Below are 24,857 nucleotides of genomic sequence, written 5' to 3' on the forward strand. Positions count from 1 at the left end.
AACTAATCTGAAAAAGTGTGCTCTCTCATGTTCACACAGACTTTACTGTATCATACTTAACATTTATATTCTCTTAGTTTCAAACCACATAAGGTAGATTCAATCTCAGAATCCCTCTTTTATATATATAAGAAAGATATTTATTTTTAAAAAGCAATACAACTGAGAAATAATGAAGTGTGTGCTTTTCACTAGAAAAATACCCTCCATTCATACCCTCAATAGTCAGTGTGTCGTTCTTCTTCATGTCCTGATTTTTTTAACATTAAAAAATGTTGGCTAAGACACAATTTTGGAATAAATTCTAAACTACTGTGAACATGTCAATTTAAATAAAAATGCAATTCAGAGTTTATATAGGATATACATTTATTAACAGTGAAAAAGCATTTACCCAAAGTGAATGTTACAAAATACAGAGTCCCCCCACAGTCTGGGTACTTTATTATGGTAGCATTATCTCTAACTACATAGAGTTGTATCTTACTTATTGGGACTTTTTTTTTTCTCTCTATCACTAACCAAAATTTTAATTTATAAATTAATACAGACAGAACTTGAACTTCCGTCTGAGCGATACTTACTAGAAGAAGCACGCTACACACATTGTTCTCAATCTCTGCGTACTTTAGAACTAAATTATCCACTAAAATATGAAAACAGCAAACTAGATATAGATAGTAGGTGGAACATAAGTCAAATAAGCTAGTGGATAAAGCCCATGGGTGCTGGGGTCGTAGTTAACATTAAATACAGCCCTCCACTGTATGCATGCAAAGAGAGGAGTCAGGAAAGGGAGGGAGAACACACTGCAATATGGAAGGCCTGGCCTGAGGATTAGAATGATGTTTCTTGTTTTGAGCCTGGAAAATACATAACTTTTTTAGTACATATTATATAAATTACTGGTCTAATTTTAATGAAATTTGAGAAATAAAGTCCTAATTTAAATTAAGTAACAATACAATAAAAGTCCTCAGAGAAAAATCATCATTTGTTATTCACTGACTGGACATTTATATTAAGCTTGAGTAAGTAAGAATTTTTTCATTTATTTTGGTTTTCAAGATATAGTTTCTTTATGTTAACACCTAGATAAGGCTGGCCTTGAACTCAGAGACCAACTAGCTTCTGCTTCTAAAGTGCTGGGATTAAAGGCGTGTGTCACTACTACCCAGCTGTGAGTGAAAAATTAAAAGGAATACCAAATAAGTTCTTATAGAGTCTTATAGACAAGTACTTAAAAAGTTAAGCAAATACTTGGAATGAACAAGTAGTCCTTCACACTATTACCTTTTCAAGTAAAGGCTCCAAGACTGACATGTTCATGGTTAACTGGCTCTGCTATAATATGGGAGGGAGGTGGGAAGGACAGAGAGACGCAGAAGGCAACACACTTTTGAAAAGTTGGTTCACTCGGTGATGAACAACTCACGGAGACCTTCCTAACACTTGGACTTGCTTCTCTCTTAAAACACAAAAACCACTATTAGGCTTTGGCTTTGAATTATCTCAAAAAGTATGTTTGTCTATAGACATAAAAATCTTAATGTTCTGCTACACAAATTTAGTTCTGTTTACCCTAACTTGAAAGAGTTTGGTTTTTTATTTTAAATTAATTAGAATACTACTTGTCTGTACAGAAATACATATAAAGCTTATTTTAATTTTTATAATGAGGCAACATAAGACAAGATTTTCAACTCTGAAAAATATTAATCTAATAGATAATTTTGTTATGGTCTAGTTACTAACAGCATCTAAACTTTGTACACAGTCTGAGTTATTAACATGTTCTAAGACCACGCCACAGATTCCTGGTTGCCTTTATAACCTGCTTTATCCCTACACAGGAACTACAAGAACATCAGACCGACAGCAGCCACACTGACAGTATCAGGTAGGAAGACTGGTCTGAGGCAAAGCTTTAGAAGAAATAAGAATTTCTCAAGCTCTTGACCACTGCTGTTTCTGAATAGTATTATTATATAAAGCAGCAATTTGCTGCAAAGAATTCAACAAAATTTCCCAAAAGCATACTTTACAGATAAGTTCAAACTTTATTTAAAACTACATTTAAAGTTAACACACCAAATGTCACAATGAGGGTTAGGGGTCAAGATCATAAGAAAAATAAAAGCAAAAGAAAAATCCCACAGTGTGTCAAGGTTTGAATCTGTCCAGGATTCAGACTCTAATGTTTTAAACTGCCATGGGCAGAAATTAGCACACCCATCAAAAATGCAGTGTCAAACTAATTTACATTTTATACAGACCAAAACAAATGTTTATTTAGTGTCTTTTTTTTTTTTTTTTTTTACTGTGCTGACTATGTAAGAGAGTTAGATGAGTTTCTGCAGACATTTCATACACTCTGGGCTCCCACTGTTTCTGAAAGGAAGAATAATGATCAATGTTTTATAAATTAGTGAATTAAAATATTACTTGCTAAAATTTACTTTTAAAATTCTTTTCCATAAAGTTCTTACATTACATATAATAAAAAAAAATGTGAATTTAGTTAAAATTCCCTAACAAAACACAGAATGAGGCTTTATTTCTCACAATGGGATGCAGACCAAATATTTTCTTTAAAAACTCCATTAGAAGAAAAAGAAAATAACTATAAAAATGATTAAATACAGACAAAAGAAAACAGAAGAGAAACCAACAATTTCCTTGAATGACGACCTAAGTACATGAAGCTGCACCGAGAGGGAGCGGCACCCCAGCCCACGAGGACACTGTCCCTGCTTGGACGCCCTGTGTTCAAATGCACAGAACTGAGCCCAAAGTTTGGACCACCACCCCACTGCCAGAAAAACAAGGGGGAAAAAAATCTAACATGATTTTTAACTATTGATGGAGAATAACAAAAAGAAAATCCTTTGATTTTGATACAAGGAATACTCTGACCGTGTATGTGTGTGTATACATATATATATGTATATATATTTGGGAAACAAATTAAGGCATAATTATTACAACTATAAAAACAACACGTGTTAATCTGAATAAAAATTCATAATGTAAAACAGGGGTTTTTACTTTCTACATCAAAGAAGGTTAAAGGATATTTAAAATAATAAGGACAAAACTCCCCAAAATAATGTGAACAATGACAGGACGGGGATATTGATCTCAATATATACACTTTTTACAGGGGAGATAAAAGATACATGAATTTAAGCATTAAAAAAATCATAAAGCATTAGTGTTAGCATTACATCTAATACTTTATTAAACTAAAGATTTTAAAAATAAAAAACATAATCTTACATAATTTGAAAAGAAGCACCTGAATTAATGAACAGACTATCTCCTATCCCAATAGTAGGCTTAGGTTTTCTAGGAAGTAATAGTATATTTTCAATAGCAAACTAAATTGGTAGGAACATGATTTTTCAATACAAAATTAAAATTGGTAACTTTTACCAGGTTCTTTCAGTATCTGAGGGTTTCCAGCTAATTCTTCAGTCTGCATTTCACATATCTCACCAGCTAAATGGTTTTTCTGTTCTTCTTCTACCATTTTCTTCCTCAGCTCTGCCTTTAGAACAAAAATGGAAACTATAATCGTTCGTCTTTATAGCTGCTATAAAGGCAAGCCTAGTTGGAGAGAGCCCAGTACCTCTGAACAGACTGTCAGTTTGAGTGGCAAGTCCTCAACTTTCACAAAGTCTTCTTCATCAGACTTTTGACTTATGTTACCAGATTCTGCTTCCTATGAGATAAGTTCGAGATAATAAAGAACAGTTAATGGAAAGAAAAAAAAAAAAGAGAAACAAAAATCACAACACCTTCTACCCTTATATCAAAATCTAAATCACTAGTCCCAAGAACTCAAGAAACCAAACCAAACAACAAGAAAAAGAAGAGAGGGATACAATGTACCCATTGGGGTTAAAATATTGTGCTACAAATTCTTCATTTCTGCTAGGAAATACTATTATTAAAAATATGCGGTCCACATATCTGCAAACTAACCTGTTTGCTATAAAACATAAACAAAAAGTTCAAAGTAAAACTAACGTACTTTTTAATGAAATTTGCTATATAAAAATAATGACTGTCAAACATGTTTCTGTCATATCACTAATTTAAACCTTTAGGTATATCAAAGAATTTTAAAATGCTCTAAATAGCTAAGAAGTTAAAAAAAAAAAAAAAAGGATAGTGTAAGAGATTAACTGACTTATCATGTATCATTAGCACTTCATGTACATAAACTCTCTTAAAGTTGTCACCAAAACTAATTTTTGATTTTCAAAACTAAAATCTTTCAGATTTTGAAATGATCATTAATGTATTATCCCTTTACTATCAAAGTAAGTTTTAAAGAATAAATGTTCTGACAGGTTCTAAACCTAAGCACAAAGTAGAGTTTGCTTTATATGTTAATGTGTTAACTCTTGAAAATGAAAGGTACAGACAAGCAAAAGCAAAAATGAGTGGAAATGTAAACAACACATACGTAGTCATTGACTAACACTGGAGATTCAGTGTCAGGACTTCCAGCCAGAGAGCTCTCGGGAGTCTCCTGAGCAGATTTAACTTCTTTGACTCTAGGCACTAGGGTTTCACTTGCAGTCAAGGGTAATGGCATAGGGTCAGGCTGTTTAGATGAATCAGTAGTAGTAGTGAGTGAGTCCTTATGGGTAGCACTGTTTAAATGCTGTTCATTTTCCAAGATATTGAGATAACAAGGTTTCACAGGAGAGCTGTCTTGATCATCTGCCATTAAAAGAAAGTCTCAGCATTAGAGGGATGAAGCATTTGTACAATTTTACTCTAGAACACTAAGGACCAAATATGACTGAGAGTAATCGTGACATGTAGGCTCCAAAAGAAAAGATCCCTTACCTTTTCCTTACTCATGATTCCCCAGTTAACTGAACAGATATAGCTAGGTACATTTTTTTTAATTTAAAAATTTCAAGGCCAACTGTTTGAAGACTAAAGCCCTAGAATGAATATTATTTTAAAACAAACTGAAACAAAACACACTCCTCTCATTTGTATCTAAAATATAAAACCCTGGATAAATTTTCTGTAAGGTAAATATTTGTCAAATATCTATAAAGAGGGTTGGGGTACTGAGGACATGGCTTAGCAGTTAGAAGCACTTGCTTTCACAAAAGACTGGAGTTGAGGTTCAAGCAGCCACATCAAGTAGTTCACAGCTGCCTGTTCCAGATGATCCAGAGCCCAGTGCCCTCTTCTGTCCTTTGAGGGCACTACATGCATGTGATACGTGTACAAACACTTTGGTATATATGCATTAAAAAAATGAATACACAAACATAAAAATAAGTGTATGGCACAAAGGTCCCATGCCTTTAACCCCACAATGCAGGAAACACAAACAGGCAGATACATCTCTCAAGCTGGAAGACAGTCTGATTTACATACACTCTGCCTCAAAATAAACAAATATACAAACAAATATATAAATGGATAATAATTGCTAGTTGGAGACACAATATGGATGCGTGCACCTGCAATTCGATGACTCAGGAGGGTAGAGGCAGGAGAATCGAGGTTATCATCAAACTCTATAAAGAGTTCAAGGCCAGCTTGGGCTACATGAGATCCTGTTTGAAAACACTATACTAAATTGAACAACAAAAATTAATCAATCACTGTTCTCTTACATTTTTTCTTTCTTTTTTTTTTTTTTTTTGTTCTTTTTTTCGGAGCTGGGGACCAAACCCAGGGCCTTGCGCTTCCTAGGTAAGCGCTCTACCACTGAGCTAAATCCCCAGCCCCTACATTTTTTCTTTTATAAAATATTTACCAGGAAAACAAAGATAGACATCAAGTCCAAAATGCCTTTATATTTACTTACATTAGCTACAAATTAAAAACTAAAATTAAAAACTTTCTTTAGCTTAAGGACAAAGAAAATATTTTAAAGAATCAACGTCAGGGTTGTTTAGTTTTCTTACTTTTACTAGTTCCTTCTTGGTCTGATGGTACATTTGTACTTTCTTGTGTTTTTTCAAGATCATGTTGCAGAACCTAAAAGAGAAACATGTTTTAATAGCAAGACCTTAAAATACATGTTCCCTATAGAAAAAAAAAATACTATGTGGTTTTTACCCAAGCCCAGGGCTATAAATCAGGAACTATAACAGTATCTAAAGTGTTTCAAAGAGGCTTTAGTTAACAATTAAAAAATGGGTAACTAAAACCATTTGCTACTTAAATAAATACAAAATAATTTAAATGACTAGACTAAAACAGATCCTACAAGTTTTTACTATTTTTCTTGGGATTGTCTCTCAGAATTAAAGAATATATTTGTAACCTTTAAGTGAATGACACAGAAATCAGAAAGTAGAGGAAGATGAACAAAGTTAGCGCTTGTAGCAGAGGGAAGAACAGAATCTGAGATTCCTCCCCAGTGGAGGGGTATGATGGTAGGGTAGTGACTGATGACCACACGGAGTGATGCTGGTGGTAGTTCTAGTCTTTTAGGAAGGATCACCTATTTTTTTTTTTTTATAGAAGATTACGTTTTAGAGACTTGAATTAGCTTCAAATAAAAGGTAGGAGTAGAGGGAGGTAGAATTAAAAAAAAAAAGTACTGAAAATCAGGGTTTAGTGTAAGTCTTCACAATGATGGAATACCTACTCTATCTATTTAACTGAAGAATAACAGCAACGAAACTTCCGTGACCCAGGGTGGAGAATGGATAAGCTTTTTTGAAGTACCAACGCACACCAACAACTGGGACTCTGCATCAGAAAGCAAGCTGTCTACCAAAAATATCTTATAGAGAAACGCCAAGGAAGCTAAGCCTTGTTTGAAAATACGTATGAGTGTGTATATCTCACATACAGAGTCTATCTCTATAAATCTTAAACCCTCAGGGTTCAGCAGATACCTACTGCAGAGAAACTATCAGGTATAGCCTCTTGGGATAAAGAAAAGGCAGGAAAAGAAATGATCTTATGCTTGTTATGTACTATTCTAATTCATGACTGGGAGAAAAATATGGAACTTTTAACTAATAATTCAGATCTTCTAAAGATATCCTATAGTTTTACAACTTGTTACAAAGAACATGAGAAGTCTGAAAGATTATTAGATATAAAATAAAGCCAGTGCTTCAGAGGTTTTGTTTGTTTGTTTTTGAGCCATGGTCTCCGTATGTAGTTCTGGCCGGTCTTGAACTCATGAGAGATCTGCCCACTTTTGATTCCAGAGTGCTGGGATTAAAGACAAATGCCATAAGCTTGGCGTGTTCCACATCTAAATACATATACTAATTTTTAATAAATATTTTTTTATTCCTGAAAATAACAATGGAAAAAGTTATACACTTTAACAGCTTTCAGAAGGATGTTTTCCGAAGCTGAAATATGACTGGTTTATAACAAAATACCTGATTGTCATGTTCATTTTCTTCTGTAGTTTCAGTGTTAGCCTGAAGCGAAGTCTGAACATCCACAGGACTCTCTTCAAAGTCTTCCATTTCTTCATCCTCATTCTCATCTTCTCCACTTCCATAATTAGTTAAAGCCTGACTTTCTGCTTTAGATAGATCTAGGTTGATTACATACAAAGTTTAGTTAACTCACAACTTAATCTTCAGGATTAGGGGTGGGGTGTAGATGAGTCTCACTGTGATGTAGGTACTAACTCCTGGACTAACATTACCCTACTTCCTCGGTCTCCTCCTGCTGTGCACCACCACAGCCATCACTCAGTCGTAGTAACGGTTCCTGTCTCCTGCATCACTGAGTGCACACTGAATCTGAAGTACTCAAACCAGTTCACACTAGAAGCTGTTGTGCTGCATGGCAAGGTAATTTAATCAGGTCACACAGATCACTCAGTCAAAATGGTACTAGATACAAATACAGAGTCTGACACAGTGCTCACTGCACCCTACAGACTTTAAGTGACCTATAGGAAGCCCATGTATCAATGTTTCAAAGTCTCCGAACTCACTGATAGACACTGGACACCGTTCACTTTCTTCATCTTCCTCTTGATCAGAAACATCAGATCTTACATTTTTGGGACCTTTAGCATCATATACTTCTGAAGTCTGAGTCTGCTTAACAGTTTCAGTCTCATCCTTGTCCTGTAAAAAACAGAGATAATTAACTCCTTAGAGTACTTAAAAAAGTATATATGGTAGAGCTTTCTTAGCAACAATAGTCACTGTGTAATGATTACTTTTGTATTCTAGTTTTGTTTTAAAAGAAAAAACATGGTTTGTCAGAAGAAAAGAGATTTAACTACATACTTTAACTGTAAAAAAGATTAAAAGCTGTTCAAATTTTGTTTTGTTCTAAAAAGCATTATTTATAGACACTAATTAGCACATACTTTGTCTTCATCATCAATCTCTCCAGCAGGTGAGCCACGATCTCCTTCAAGAATCCTTTTGGCCTAATAGCAAATCAATTAAGAAGAACTTAGCAAGAACACTTTTGTAATTCCATTTTTTCTAATCTCAATAATAAATCAGTCTTTGTTACCTGTCACATCTAAACCACTCAAGATTTTAGCTTATCATTCCTTTAAAAACTTTATTTCTCAATTTTACACAGATAAATGATATACTTTACCATATCCCCCTCATTATCCTCTCTTAATGTCTGTCTTTCTTAAATAAAATGTATGTGCATTGTATGTGTCTGTGAAAGTCAGAAGATAACGTCCCATACAGTTTCTTGTATTCTACCTTGAGAGGGTCTCATTTTGTGGTTTGTGGCTATATACCTAGACAAAATGGCTGTCACGCTTCCAGGGATTCTCCTGTCCTGCTGAAGAAATACTGAAGTTACAGACATGCACATCCATGCCTGTGTTTTACATGCTACTCATGTTATCTAGAACATTACTTTAAACTTTACATGAAATAATGTTATTCCCACAATGTTTAGAATAAAATGTCCATATAAAGGTTTCTTAAACACCATAACTTGGTCTTTACTATCCCTATGACCTCACTTCTTACATCATTACCACACTGGTTCAGGATACATACATACATACATACACACACACACACACACACACACACACACACACACACACACATATATATATATATATATGCCAGGCAAATCCTCCATTCCCACCTCTAATACCAGCTCCTACTTTTGCCTTTATGGCCCTACTTTGTTCAACAGTTCAACCCTGCCATCGAATCACTACCCTGACTTTTCTTCATGATGGCCTCCTGTCTTTGAGGTCAGCTCCTATTTCAGGACCTGGGAAGAGCTTCGTGAGATTGACTTCTTTCCAGTAACTTACTATGGTATTCTAGTATTATTCTGCTTTATCTTCCTTAAGTACTTGGCAATGTTTCAAATGAATCTATATCTAGAATAAAAACAGGAGCAATGTGGCAAAGATAGCATAATTCTATTCTAGATTCTTAGAAGGGTTTCTCGCTCTCTCTGTTTTTGTCTTGGTCTCGCCTGCTTCCCCTTCTCATGGTCAGAGGGTAAGAAAAAGGGTGCCTACTATAAGAAAGCTTCCTAGAAAGCTTTACAGAACAACTGATTTAGTTTTGCATGCAGTCACAAGTAACAAGGCAGAAAAACTAGAGATAAAAACCTAAAATGTCAGCGTGGTCTTCATGTGGGTCCCAAACAATTGGAGCAGGGGCTAACTCAAAAGCTGTTGCCTGTACATGGGGTATGTTCTTCTTGCTGGGCTGCCTTGTCTGGCCTCAGTGAGAGAGGATGCACCCAGCCCCACAGAGACTTGATGTACCAAGGTGGGGGAATACTTAGGGGTGCCTCCACCCTCTCAGAGGAGAAGAGGAGGGGAGTGACAGAGTGGGGTCAGTGAGCAGGATGTAAAGTAAATTTAAAAAAAAAAAAAACAAAACAACCAAAAAACCTAAAACCCTAGCCAATGAATACATGTATCTGTTGACTGAAAGTGACTTCCTTATGACACATACTCTTGGAAAACATTTGTCAACAGCTATGGCAGGAAATCTGGCCAGGAACAAGATCCTAGTTCTCCCCTCTTTGGAGCTCTTAATAAGCCATACTAAAATAAACTGGGCATCTCACCATTCACAGTGAGCACCAATTCCTGTCTGCACTGTTACCTTGCCTTTGTGAATCCTAAGTTTGTTTGGTATGTAGACCACATACTGGTATACAATATGACTAACTGGTTTTACTAAAAATAACTGTTAAGGTTAAACGAGAGTTTACTTATTAATAATGACTAAGAACTGTATTTATAAGCTAACAATAGCTACTCTTAAAGGCAAAGGAAACTTACCTCTTTTGCATAAGACTGTATCACTCCAGCTGCTTCAATTTTCCTTTTGCATCTCTGTTTAACAGCTATGCTGTTATTATCCAAATCTTGCATGAGCTTAAAGAAAGCCAATTCATTAAACAACACTTCAGATATCTCCACAAGAAGATCTTCTCCACAGTCTTTCAGTTTTCTGCCTGCAAATTTTGCTAGTGAATCCTGTTTAAAAGGAAAGTAAATAATCTTAAGATCACAATAAACTTAATTGTGTATAAAACAATGCAGGTGATTTAAAAGGTTAAACTAAAATAGTTGTTTCTAGAAAACCAGTATTTTTAATATTTTCTATGTATATAGATATACTTAGTTATTTGTCTTTTGAGATTTTAATATATTTCCCCCTTCCTTTTCCTCCTTCCAAATGCTCCTATATACCTTTCCTTGCTCTCTCTCACTTTTTTCATTAATTATTGTTACATACTGTACTGGGTGGTGGTGTGTGTCACCCTGACATCAGAGAGGAAGGAGCCTCAGTTGAGGAAATGCTGCTATGAGACGTTTTCTCGGAGGACTCAGTCCATTGTGGGTGGTGCCATCCCTAGGCTGGCAAGTCCTGGGTTCTATAAGAAAGAAACCTGAGCAAGCCAGGAAAAGCAAGCCAGTAAGCAGGGGCTGGAGAGATGGCTCAGTGGTTAAGAGCACTCACTGCTCTTCCAGAGTTCAATTCCCAACAACCACATGGTGGGTCACAACCATCTGTAATGGAACCAGATTCCGTTCTGGTGTGTCTGAAAACAAGCGACAGTGTACTCACATATAAATAAATCTAAAAAACAAACAAACAAACAAAAAAAAAAAAAACAAAAAAAACCCAGTAAGCAGTAACCCTCTGTGGCTTCTGTATCAGCTCCTTCCTCCAGGATCCTGCCCTGTTTGAGTTCCTGAACTGACTTTCTTCAATACCTTCCTACCGTACTATCGTAGTTGTTGACAAATGCCATGAAAGTGTAAGCCAAATAAACCCCTTTCCCCCACAACTTGCTTTTTGGTCATGGTGTTTCGCTGCAGCAATAGAAAGTCTAAATAAGACGCATAGATAAACGTACATGTGTGTGTGTGCAGATTAATATGTGCATACATACACATGCATATATATATATATTCCTAAATATCTAAGTAGATCTTCTCAAGCTGTATAATATTACTTGTACACTTGGTGCTCTCTGCATATGGGTAAGATCTCCTGGGGTTCCCCAGATCCACATTAACATGTCTAGCACTGTTGTCCTTATTTCTAATATTTTAAGTACTGGGAAGCTTGAAATTAATAGCCATGGTTATACAAAGGCAGATTAGTATTATTGTAAATATTCTTATTACAAAGCAGGAATATCCCTAACCTCACTTAGAGTATACACCTGGGGAAGAAAAGAGCATATAGCCATCTATTAATACAGTACTTCCTTAATATAAACAGACTACTAATGTCCGAAAGCTCCCAGAGCACATGTAGGGACTATGTATGCACTACACTAATAAGTCATTAAATACCCAGTAAGGATAGTCTTCCTCATCAATATGGCGCCAATTTCTGTTATTTTCTTCTCTATACCAGTCATTCTCATCTAAAATTTCTTCAGAGTAAGTTTACAAATAAGCATTAGTTCTATTCAAGTTGACATTCAGCATCATCAAATGAACAACTGTGTTATTTTATATAAAGGACTTCCCTTTTTCTTTCTTGCAAAACTAGGAGCCATGTTACTTAGAGAAAAGGCAACTATGACGTAACCTACCCCCCAACCCCCAAAAGAAAACAACACAAAACACCCACAGAGGGAGCATGTATTCAGGAGGCAAAAGCAGGCGTATCTGAGTTTGAAGCCACTGTGGTCTAGAGTGAGTTCCAGAGCTACAAAGGAGGAGGAGCATGCATGCTAAGGGACACGAAGCACAAAATGGCAGAACAGATTTCAGAAGAAAAAATGAGAACCCGATACTTAAAAATTAGAAAGTCACGGGGTTGGGGATTTAGCTCAGTGGTAGAGCACTTGCCTAGCAAGCACAAGGCCCTGGGTTCGGTCCCCAGCTCCGAAAAAAAGAAGAAAAAAAAAAAATAGAAAGTCACAAGAGAAAGAAAATAAGGATAAAGGGAAAGGAGGAAAGAGAAAAGATTCTAGGTAAAATTTAATTTAAATTAGCTTTTGCTCTTTAGACATGACCCTGTGATAAAAAAACAGGAAAGAAGCAAAAGCAGTTGAATTTTCTTAGAAATGTTGAACAAATACTGATTAAAAATATGAATTAAGAATAATTTTAACCATACTCTAAAATAGTTACTTCTTTCTCTTAGAATAAGCTAGCTAAATTTATAAAAAATTCATTACCTATAAGTTATCTTAAGTATTTTTAATACTTCAGATATTTCTTTAAGAATACCTTATTTATAATCTTTCTATTTTATGCTAATAAATCCTATTTCTACAAAGTACAAGATCCTTGATAAATTATATACCTTATAAATTATGTATCAATATTCTAAACAAAAATAAGAACAACTGAGATTATTACTGAATTTGTGCTTTAGTCTTAAAGCTAACAAAATGGAGGATTAATATGAATTAGTGCCTCACTCAGACTTTAACAGGCAAAGTGATAGTACTACCCTTAACCAGTTTAAGAGGCAGCTTGGAGGGTCAACTGGCCCCAGGTAACAGGATCATGGTACTGAAATGGTTCCAGAAGGAACTGACAGGCTTACAGAGGGATCCTCCTCCTCAGTGTTCTGTAGGACCGGTGGGTGATGACTGTCCTTAACAAAGAGTTGGGCTATTTCCCCTGACCATCCACTTCTACAGATTATCTATCCTTTCAAGCCCCCCGAGGTGTAAGATAGAGTTCTTGGACTGACTGAAGATGGCACCTCAGAGCAGCCTGAGACCCATGGAGACTCTAAAAGGATATGGGCACAATCTGAGAGTACAATGGTACCAGACAAAGAACGTGGCATTACTGAATAGGGCAGTCAGCCACCAGCATGGAGCCTTAGAGCCCATGCTGCTCATTTTGCTGGGAAGGGAGCACGAGGCACATTATTGCTCAGAGGCTGGCTGTAGACACAACTCTCATGCCTGGTGAGCCTCGGGCACAGAGGGCAGGGAGCTGTGTGGCAGCGTGGAGCTCAGGCAGATCCTGTTCCCAGAAGCTCTTCCTAGCCACAAGAGCACCCTGACTCTGGATATGTGAGATGAGTATCAGTGATGATCCAGTATGTATGGTGTGTCAAAAGTCAGAAACCTTGAACCAGATCAGCAACTAGTTGCAATGACTATTTGCATGTAAAGCTGTAAGCATGCTGTTGCTTAGCAGGCTACACCCTAGAGCTTGAGGAGGCTCTGCCTCTGAATGTGCTGCCAGGGAAAAAGGTCCATGGTCCCTGCTCCTGCCCCAGGCTGTCTTGATGCCTGTTGTCCAAGTGGATGGCTGTGGTCTGTGCAGCTGCCAGAGGCCAGGTTGGTGTCTGGTCTGTGCTACCACCTGAGACCATGCTGATGCCTGTGAAGATGACGACGGTGGTGGAGGGGCATGGTAATGTCTGTGGTCCATGTTACCACTGGAGGTTATGTTGATTTCTGTGCTACTACCTGAAAGATGTTGATGTTCATGGTCCATTTTATTGCGAGAAGATAAATGGATACTCATGGCCTGGGCTGCCACCTGAAGCCATGTTGATATCTGTGGCCCTTCTGTGGCCAGGGGCCTTGTTGATGGACACGGCCCATGATACCTCTGACAGCCCATATGGATGGCTGTCGTCTGTGCTGTCCCTGAAGCCCATGATAGTATCCACGGTCTGCATTGCCTTTGAAGACCAAGCTGAGGTTGCCAAGTTGCCGCCGGAGGCCATGTGGGTGTCTGTGGTCCGTGCTGTTCCCAGAAACCATGTGGAAATCTATGACCCAAGCTGCCTCTGACTGTAAAGGGCAAGTAGGCTCCTTTTGCAGTGGCACCGATGACTGCAGACTCACAGTTGAAAATCAAAGACACAGAAGGCTTCTGTGACAACTTCTCTTTCCCCATCGCTTAGTGTGTACCCACACACAAAACACACACACACACACACACACACACACACACACACACACACACACACACACACACACACACACACAACAAGAAGCCACGGAAGAGAACTCTTAAAAATTGTGACAAAGTGTAACTCTACACTTTGATGACTTACGGTGGAGTGGGATGGGGAAGGACTCAATTCTAAAAAACCTGCCACTGGCAGTTTAACCATGGTCCAGTGAAAATACTGGCAACCTAAACTGGACTTGGTGGATTTCTTTTTCAGTCTTTTTTAAAATTCATCTCTATTGGGGTTGGGTTCAAAAAGGTGTGGATCTGGGAGGGCTGGAAAGTGAATGTGATTTTGATGTATTATGTGAAATTCCCAAATAATCAATAAAAATATTATATTGGGAAAAAAGTTTAATGTCTGAAACAGGAAGCAAAACAAAATTTCATAGAGAACTTCACATTAAGAGAAAAATGTACTACTTAAACTAGAGTAACAATATCCATCACTTAAGTATCTCAATGTGAAATATTTAGGTCATCATAATCATAAAGATAAACATCACATAGGTTTAGCAGCATACCTGGTTTCTAACTAGTATATCCCTTCCTCATCTCCCATCTATCAGGAAAACAAAACAAAACATCTACAAACACTGTCAAATGTCTTCCAGGAAACAAATATAATCTCTAGTTAAGAACCATGGCCTCAATTTAATTGAAAGCTGCGGTTTATGTAAAGACAGAATAGGACAGTTGTTTGTGTGCAGACAATTCCACTGGCCTGTTCTCAGGGACCTAGTGGCTTCTTAAGCCATGCATGCTGCCAAGGTATGCCAGGCATGTGCCATGGGCACCGCAGCTGTCTCTGTTTCTGGCGTCCCTCTTTCTGTTCGTCCTGTGTGCCCTCTTTCTCTCTCTGTCCTGCCCCATCCTTGCCTTGCCCTCATGGCTCTGCTTGCTTCCATGTCCACTTGTCTGCCTCTCTCACTTCACCAGGTCCTCCTCCTTTCCCCTCCCTCAATAAACCTCCTTTTACATCAGATCTGTTGCATGGCCATTCTTTCTCAGAGGTACACACTCGGCTTGAGCCCACCAAAGATAACCCCTCCCTCACCTCATTCTACTTCAAAACAATAGTGACTACTAGAGGCTGGGCAGTGTAGGAGGAAAAAAATAAAGGAAAATAGGTATAAAGCAGAAGGTTCATTGTGAGTCATAGTGGTATGACCACAGTTCACAGTAATGGATAACTCTCGCCTACTTTATGCATGTCTAAAAGAGAAGAGCTTGAAGGCCCCTAAAAAAGTGATGAGAGTGAAATGCCAGTTACCCAAACTTCATTAAGGCATACAGTTCTTTAAAAATTATTGTTATGCTCTAAGAAGTTTCTCAAATTAAAGAGGCTGGTTTCTAGTGTCTAAAATTTCTTATATTATTGAAAATTAAATCAGAGCATGCTATCTAAGCATTTCAGTCTTGAACTATTCTTCACGGTAGAATGCCAAACCAGTAAATCTAAACATTTTTATTCATGTGTATGTGTACCGATCTATGTGAGTATGCCGAGTGTGTACAGATGCTTTATTAAAAAAACCAGAACAGAGGGCCTAATACTCAAGCCCTGTACTGCAGCTGGAGGCACAGGAAGTTGTGAGCCACCTAACATGGGTGCTGAGAATCAAACCCAGGTCCTCTAGAAGAGCAGCAAGTGCTCTTAACAGCTGAGCCATCTCTCCAGTCCTTTTAAACCAATACTATTTTATTGACGTTGGGAAAGTCCCTGGCAATGGTTATATTAAATGAAAATACAGAAAGACCTCTTATAATTTTTAACTAAGTAAAGAGATAATATTAAAGTGCCATCCAAACTGAGTATCAGGATGGATTATTGAATCAGTTCTATACTATCAGAAAATGATAAAGCGCCCTAACCAAATGGAATACAGGTTAACTCATACAAAAATGAACTCTTACCTGTAATATACTTCCTAGCTGTTTATGAAAGAACTTCACAAACTCTTTGCTCTCGTCGTTCTGCTGGGTAAGGGTCAACACCATACGTCTCACTGAAGTGAGAAGCTGAGAAGAACATACTTCATCCATGTGCTCCTAAGAAAAACCCTAACAGGTTAGGATATAAACGTATCTACTGTTTAAAGAATATTAATCTATACAATTTGAAATTAATGTCTCTTGTATAGTTTCTCATTTTTCTGATAAAGATTTGAAAGGTTTTTCTCTATATAGCATACACACTAAAATGTTTGGTGATTTTAACACACACACTAGAAAATGACCAATAAAACAAATTTCCTGTTCCTATACTCTTCCTCACTTCCCTTCTGCAGTAAGAAGAATTATGTGTGCTATCTTCCTGCTGTAGTTCAGTTAATCTCAATTACCCTTAAAATCTTATCCACCCTCTACCAATTTCCTATTATATCTGTGGTGGTTTGAGTAAGAATGGCCCCCAGCACCTCATAGAGTTGAATGCTTAGTCACAGGGGGCGAAACTCTGACAGGATTAGATGACTTAGGAAGCATGGCCTTGATGGAGGAAGAGTGTTACTAGGGATGGGGCTTTGATGTTTCAAAAGCCCATGCCAGGCCCACTGTCTCTGCCTATGGATGAATCAGAGCTCTCAAACCATTCGAGCACCATCCTGCCAGGACTCCATGCCTATTCATAGTCCCTGTCATGACGATGATGATGATGGACTAGTTTTCTCAAACTGTAAACATGCTCTCAATTAAATGCTTTTCTTGAAAGAGTTGCTGTGATATGGTGTCCTAGTAATTCCACCAGCAACACCTTTCCCCAAACCAACAACTAAAAATGTCTCTAGATATTATGAAATATCTTTCTCTTTTCGAATGCCACTTAAGGCAAGCCTCTTCTTAACTGTGCCATAAAAACCTTGTGAAAATCAAGTATGGTTGTATGCCTGTGATTCTAGTATTCTGAGGGGAAGAAAGAAAGATTGTTGTAAGTTCTAGGCCAAGCTGTGTTATCCACCAAAACTCGTCTCAAAACACCAAAACTATATATATATGAAATATGACAAAGTCAGTCTAGAGTAGACCTGAAACAATCTCAAGATTCTCGTTCCTTTTCAGCCTTTCAATTCATTTAAGCAGGTCCTACCACCCTTTCTCATGGTCAAATTCCCCTCCCCAATTAACAACTAGGTGGCCAAACTAGATGATACCAATGGTATGTATGGGGGCCTGAGTGTACCACATTTGTTCCCAGTGTCTGAGGCCAGAAAATATTATCGTATGCCCTGGAATTGAACTTGCAGACACTTGTGAAACAACATGTGGGTTCTCTTAGCCACTGAGTTATCTCTCCAAACATAGGTGAACCCTATTAATAAAACATACTACTAGATGTACTGATTCAGATTAAGCCCCAAAACAACAGTATTTAATGTCAATATTCTACTCTTACCAAAGACAGATCATCTTCACAAAAAATAAACACCTCTGAGTTAAATGACATTATAGATCAAGATTAGGCATCTTGTGATGCTAGGGATGGGCGTTTTTGTTTTTTTGTTTTTTTGTTTTTTTAACTTTACTAGTCTGGTTTTGCTTATATACTCTGGTTTCCCATTTTTATGGTTTCTCCCCCAACCCCTTTCTCAAAAGAAGGCATGGAGTTGGATGGATAGGGAGGTAGAGAGGATCTAGATGAGGGAGGGGAAACAATAACTATATTGTATGAAAAAAATCATACCTATTTTTTAAAAAAAAGTAACAGAAAAAAATTAAAATGAGCCTGAATGCAACACATTTTTTATAGTTTTCTATATCTGGGTGCAATCCAAACTATGTTTTCATTTCCAATTTTTAAAGTTCCTTAGACGACTGCAATTTTAAAGTTCTTGTTTTAAAAGCTTCTTATGAAAACATGGGATGCAGTTTCAGATGTAAATTTCCCTTTTCATCTGGCCTAGAACTCATTCTGTATACCAGTTTGGCCTCAAACTCAGAGCTCTGCCTGTCTGTGCCTCCTGAAAACTAAATGAATAACCACACTCGGCCGTATTCCACTTTTCCATCTGTTCTTTGCTCTCTTAATTTTAAGGGCACTATTTATAAGTCTCACATGGTCATTCACATGGTCATTACTAGAAATTATATATGCTGCTTTATTTTGTATTTATTGTTTACCTTCAAAAAGGGAATGACTTCTTTCATAATTGCTTTAATTTGGCGGTCCAGTTGCTGAGTGTCAATTCTAGGACAGGGGACGGCAGAAACGTCACTTGTAGGTTGTGGTGAACTGTGATTCTCAATAATGGGAGTTTCTATTTTTTAAGAAAAATGATATGTCAACAAAAGCCAATGATATTATGTACACAGACATATACCCATTTACATACGATTTTATAGAATATTATACTTTTATGTTAAAATAATATAAAGAAAAACCAAGTAGTTTTAGCAGTCCTTATAATTAAGGAGCTTAACTTTTTTTAAACATGAGGTGGCCCCTGAATTTGCAATAGAGCCAAACTAGATTTAAACTCCTAATCCTCTTGCTTCATCCTTTTGAGTTCTGGAATTATAGCTAAGCCTAGCTAGCTTTAGAGTTTGTATTTGCAACTCTGATTATTACTGTGGATCACACTAAAAATATACCTTCTGCATTACTGACTGTGGTGGTGGCGGCAGCACCATCTTCATCCTCAATAACCCTGCAAGTGCATCTCATATTTGAGTTACTTTCTGTCTCAGTCTTCATGCGTTCATATTCTCTCATTCTGGCTAATGCTTGATCCAAGTGAATCACGGTGTTGCCTGAATTTGGAACAGAAATATTTCTAGAATTTATAAAGGCAAATCCTTTTGCATACTCTCAAAACTATAAAAACATAAGCCTAAGAAAAGAAAATTAGCTTTTTTCAAAGACCTATTTTTATTTATATGTATGCATGTGTCTGTGTAAGTGAATGACACATGTGTGCAGGTAGCCCACTGAGGCCAGGAGAGGGTGATGGTTCCCTGGGAACTGGAGTTACAGGTAGTAGTGAGCCACCTGATACAGGTGCTAGAAACCAAACCCAGGTTCATCTGGAAGAACAGCAAGCCCTCTTAAGTGCTGAGCCATGTCTCCAGCCCAGAATTAGATTTTAAAGTATTCCATTTACTGTCCTAATGAGACGCTTCATGTACATCATCATAGTTATTTGTTTAATCTTTAAATGACCCTACAAATGACGGCACTTAAGTAGCTTGCCTCAGATTGCACAACCACTTAAGTAAAGGGATTATTACAGAATCTGAGTTTTTACCTCAAACCTCAAACTACTAACTACTTATTTTATTAAAAATATGTTTGGAGGATCTGGAGAGATGGCTTAGAAGTTAAGAGCACTGACTACTCTTCCAGAGGTCCTGAGTTCAATTCCCAGCAACCACAAGTTGGCTCAAAATCATTTGTAATGGGATCTGATGGCCTCTTCTGAGGTGTCTGAAGAGAATGACAGAGTACTCATATACATAAAATTTAAAAAAAAAAAAGAAAAAAGAAAAAATTTGAAGAAACAGAGTTTTCAATAACCAAGTATATGACCTTTCTTTTTAAGGAAAATTAAAGTTCAATTAAAAAACTATTATTCATATTTGAAGGTCTATGTTTTTCTCAAGAATTCAGCAAATTAGATAAAAGTCCTACTTGTCAGCATTTGCATACCTGTAGAGTAGATGATTTGCCTCAGGTCAAGGAATTAACAAAAGATCATGGATTTGGACTGATGGGTATTTTTGTGTTCATCCTAGTTATTTCCTTATTTGATCAACTCTGCCACATGCTAGGTGATGGAGAGAGCTCACTTACCTAGGTCGTCTGTTGCAAATGGCTCAAAGTTGGAAGACACAGACATGACACTCACATTGTCAGCATCATTCTGTTCAGTTATTTTATGTGTTTCTCTTTCAAAGTTCTTCTCAAACGTTTCCTAAGTTAAAGAAACAATTCTTCAATACTTCTAAAAACATTTCATAAACATTAAAGATTTAACACAGAAACTGTTATTTGCATAAAAGCATACATTTAAAAGGGATAATAGAAAGTTGCATGAGAACTCTAGTCAGACAAGACTGCAATATAATCCGTTATTAAAGAAGCATAATAAATATTAAGTAATCTTGGAGAACATTTTGGTTAAATAAAAATAAGAAAGCCAACTTTCATTGAAGATTATAAATTGATAGTTAACATTTTAAATTATCTTTACAACCCATAGACACTTTACATTCTTACTGTATGTATCTTGTCTTATATCTGAATAAAAACATGGCATTCATAATCTTATGAAACTACATTTTTATTTATATGTATGCATGTGTCTGTGTAAGTGAATGACACATGTGTGCAGGTAGCCCACTGAGGCCAGGAGAAGGTGATGGTTCCCTGGGAACTGGAGTTACAGGTAGTAGTGAGCTATTAGTCGTACAATTAAAATACTATATAATGTGCCGATTTTAAGCATATAGTTTGATAAGTTGAACAAATAGATACACTTACATAATCAGGTTCTCAACAGCTAAAAACCATTATTTCGATGTAGTGGTTTTAGACACAGTACTTAGGAGACAGAAACACACATATCTCTGAGTTCAAGGCCAGCCTGGTCTACATAAGGAGTTCTAGGTCAGTCAATGGTATAAAATGAGACCTTCCCCCAAACACACACACACACATGCACGCACGCACGCACGCACGCAAAACCAAGTTTTAAAAAACCCACACATACAAAGACAATTTGCATCAATTTCTGTTCTCCATAGTTAATATCTCTCATCAATTCAATTTCTATCACTTCAGTCTTTCCCAAGTTATTGCAATATCCAATAACTTTTACTATAATCCAGTAATTCCTCCCATTGCCCCAAATAAATTAGACTGATGGATAGATAGACAGACAGACAGTTGTCTGCTTTTACATTTCCTATAAAAAGGAACACATCATTTTCAGTTAATTGTAATGAGTAGTCACTCCTAATATATATTTAACATTATAAAAATAAAAACTATGGGGGTTGGGGATTTAGCTCAGTGGTAGAGCGCTTGCCTAGGAAGCGCAAGGCCCTGGGTTCGGTCCCCAGCTCCGAAAAATAGAATCAAAAAAAAAAATAAAAATAAAAACTATGGGACCAAGTCTTTCTCGGGTGATCACAATATCCAGTAATCAGCAAGCACCAGGTTGAATGAGAAGTGCTGTCTCAAAAGACAATGTGGGGGTTGGGAGTTTAGCTCAGTGGTAGAGCGCTTGCCTAGCAAGCACAAGGCCCTGGGTTCGGTCCCCAGCTCCGAAAAAAAGGAAAAAAAAAAAAAAAGATAAGAAAAGATAATGTAGAAAGCAATCAAGGAAGATACTTCTTTTTTTTTTTTTTTTTGGTTCTTTTTTTCGGAGCTGGGGACCGAACCCAGGGCCTTGCGCTTCCTAGGCAAAGCGCTCTACCACTGAGCTAAATCCCCAACCCAGGAAGATACTTCTGGCCTCTTCCTCCTACTACACCACACACATACATGCACTACATATGCATAAACACAACAAAATATAAACTATGTAAATTATAGTTTCTTATATATGATTCATAGCATAGTATAGAACAATTTTAAGAAGGAAAGGACAGTTCAGGAGGTATTGTCTTCAGCATGATTTTAAGAGTAAAAAATAAAAGAAAATCCTCAATAGTTTCTAAACAGATTATTCTTACCTAGAAAGAAGTTAAAATATCCTTTTGGAGAAATACCATTTCCAGAATACTTTGTGTTAACATTACAATAGTGATAAAGAAATCACAAAAGTGTTCTCTTTATCTTTAAGTGGATAGACAGTTTATTCACAAATTGGTCTAAGTAGAATACATTAAACTTCAATTTTTCTTCTGGATGATTTTCTTTTGTCCAGGTTTTTCTTTTACACAAAGACTTGGTTTAGTTTGTACTTATATATTTAAAGGTTTTCTGACTTGATTGCTATTTGGTCTAACTAATGTTCTGAATACTACAAGACTTATTAAATGCCTATTAAAGGTACATTTGGCTACTGCAGGCTTCAAAGTATTATCATTTTTAAGAACATCAACAATATTATCTATATCCACAATCTGACAATACCTTCAACCTTTATTATACATTGAAAGGGTGCCCACATTTAACATATCATATTGGCTTACATCATCAGTAGTAACAAGGCTCTCACTTGGAGTAAGTTCGGAGTTTGATGCCACCCAAGTGCCAGAATTCACAGACTTTATATTTTCCCCTTCTTTTTCATCACTTTCAGAAATATGTCTGGATACAATATCCTAAATAATGAAATAAAGACATTTATACGCAACATACATATATATATATTTTTTTCTCCAAATTTATGTGACAAATTTCAAAAGAGAGGCAGATGGAAGAAAAATAAAGCACTTTTCACAGATTAAGTATTAAGCAAAGAATATTAAAAAAAACATAGAAAAATGAGTAAAGATAAACTAAAACGAATTAAGTTATATAAGAAGTTTTAAATGAAATGTCACAAAAAACAGAAAATAAATCAAAATACATAGACAAAAAGGACACGCTTCACTTAAGCACCCACATATAAGCACTGAGTAAGCTGACAGAAGAATGAGCTGTCTGATACCTGCAGCGCATATAAAGCTCTCTGTCTCAAGTAGTCTGTATTGAGGAGCTGCAGCTCATGGAAAAGTTCAATAAGAAAATGTGGACGAGATTCATTTTGAGAAATTAATGTAGCCACTTCGGAATAAATAGTATCCCGTAAAGCTTCAAACATGGAAAAATCACTTCCAGTTTCTGGAAGACAAAAATGATCAAGAAAATAATGACAATAAAATGCCTACATAATAACTCCTATTAATCTACATCATTTTCTAAGCTTTAACACAACAAATCCTATTTCAGGACTCTTAAAGAAATATTCTTAAAATATTAAGATAAATACCCTGTATTAAAATATTTAAATTCAAGAATAGCAATATGTGATACTACTTAGAATATTTAATTTCTCAGTTAAAAGAAAATGACCAGATATGTTAGAGCCTACCTTTAACTGCAGAACTGGGGACATAAGGAAGAGCTATAAGTTAAAGGCCAGCAGCTTGGACTACATAGCCAAAAACTTGTCTGAAAATTAAACCAATCCAAAACTACAAGCAAAACCTGGGAAACTGTATGCATATCATGGGACTAGTCACTGAAAAAGCAATAAGCTCCTGACTGGAATAAGCTAAATTAAAATGATTTTGGTTTATTTTGGTAATATGAACTTCATAACAAAAAGGGGAAATCTATTATGTTGAGAGAAAAAATGTTGTGGCTTAACAATGCATAATTATGTCATAAATGGTCAATTTCACTATAAAATGCTATTTACTTAAGTGTACAAATCAGAGTAGAAGGTGCCAAGCTACATTGTCAGGCTCCCCACACCCCTGGATTACGTAGATAAAATACTGCCCCATCAACTCACCAGCAACACTCTGTTGGGTGGGTGGTTAGTGACAGAGAACAATCCCTGGGTTTCATATATGCTACTTTGAACCATATGGTTAGCCCTAAACTTTTTTTCAGGGTACAAATTAGGGAACTTTGTGTTCTTTCTAGAAACAGAAATGGACCAAAGGCGACCCATACTCAAGTTGTTCTTCTAGCACTCAAATTCTGTAATTTTCATACAACAAAGTAGAACTGTAAATATTTGGTTAGTTTTATCCCTTCAAAAATCAATGATTCTAACAGATAAAAAAGGTTGAATGTTTCAGTATATGTTGTTTTTGTAAAACCATGGAAAGAGCATGAAGATATAATCACTTTTGCAGAATAGTATAATACAGAAATAATAAAAAAAATAACCTTTGTACTAATTAGCTAAGTTGCGCTACATGTCTAAGTGTCAATTTCCATAAACATAAAATAAGAGTAAACACATGCAACCTATCTGATCTGTCCATAAGACAGTCATTTTAAAAGATGCTATATTAAATTTCTCTTAATAGTTTCAAAATGCCCACATTCAATATATTAAAATGAATGTGGCATTAAGTAATTTCCCATTTAAAGGGGAAAATCCAGATCAGGACATACTATTTGTTATGTAAATTTTCAATTCATGGGTGGCAAGTTAAATCATAGTTTAATTTTTTAAATGTTGTTTCAAAGCTCTAAGAAAATAGTTTGTTAATGGCTTAGTAGTTCTCTATGATAAATTATTATTCTACAATAAAATTACTCCTAATTAATTCTAACTTTCATCTCTCCTTTTATGTAATTAAGAGATTTAAATTCAAGTAAGTCTTTCTTCCTAAACTAAAATGAATGCTAGAAAACTCCCTCCTCTTTGCCAACCTAATCTTAATTCTACCACTGTATATCTAGTTTTGCCAGGTCTGGGTTCTTGGTTTTTCCAAAGTCTAGTTGTGAACTGAGCAATTAACAGTTCAGCCATCTCTCTTGCCTTTGTTTTACTTTCTTTAGAGTCCTTTAAGGATTGAAATAGGA

General features: G+C 36.3%; 1 protein-coding gene across 23 annotated transcripts in view; it reads right to left on the minus strand.

Annotated features, from left to right (window-relative positions):
• Window positions 1-2,040: 2,040 nt before the first annotated feature.
• Window positions 2,041-24,857, minus strand: part of Pcm1 (pericentriolar material 1) — a 97,010-nt gene continuing 74,193 nt past the window's right edge. For 22 of the 23 annotated variants that reach the window (XM_008771284.4, XM_006253188.5, XM_006253183.5 and 19 more), the window contains 15 exons: window positions 22,981-23,153; window positions 22,520-22,651; window positions 20,172-20,292; window positions 18,974-19,132; window positions 18,503-18,639; window positions 16,301-16,435; window positions 10,268-10,465; window positions 8,345-8,407; window positions 7,961-8,096; window positions 7,392-7,552; window positions 5,949-6,021; window positions 4,475-4,734; window positions 3,632-3,724; window positions 3,436-3,550; window positions 2,041-2,391 (listed from right to left, as the gene is read on the minus strand). In XM_008771284.4, the coding sequence (XP_008769506.1) occupies window positions 2,366-2,391; window positions 3,436-3,550; window positions 3,632-3,724; window positions 4,475-4,734; window positions 5,949-6,021; window positions 7,392-7,552; window positions 7,961-8,096; window positions 8,345-8,407; window positions 10,268-10,465; window positions 16,301-16,435; window positions 18,503-18,639; window positions 18,974-19,132; window positions 20,172-20,292; window positions 22,520-22,651; window positions 22,981-23,153 (1,982 nt within the window). In that variant the 3' untranslated portion in view covers window positions 2,041-2,365. The remainder of the gene's footprint in view (window positions 2,392-3,435; window positions 3,551-3,631; window positions 3,725-4,474; window positions 4,735-5,948; window positions 6,022-7,391; window positions 7,553-7,960; window positions 8,097-8,344; window positions 8,408-10,267; window positions 10,466-16,300; window positions 16,436-18,502; window positions 18,640-18,973; window positions 19,133-20,171; window positions 20,293-22,519; window positions 22,652-22,980; window positions 23,154-24,857) is intronic. The other variant, XM_006253185.5, reaches the window with a different exon arrangement.

This window comes from Rattus norvegicus, chromosome 16, assembly GCF_036323735.1.
Source record: "Rattus norvegicus strain BN/NHsdMcwi chromosome 16, GRCr8, whole genome shotgun sequence".
Classification (NCBI taxonomy): Eukaryota; Metazoa; Chordata; class Mammalia; order Rodentia; family Muridae; genus Rattus; species Rattus norvegicus.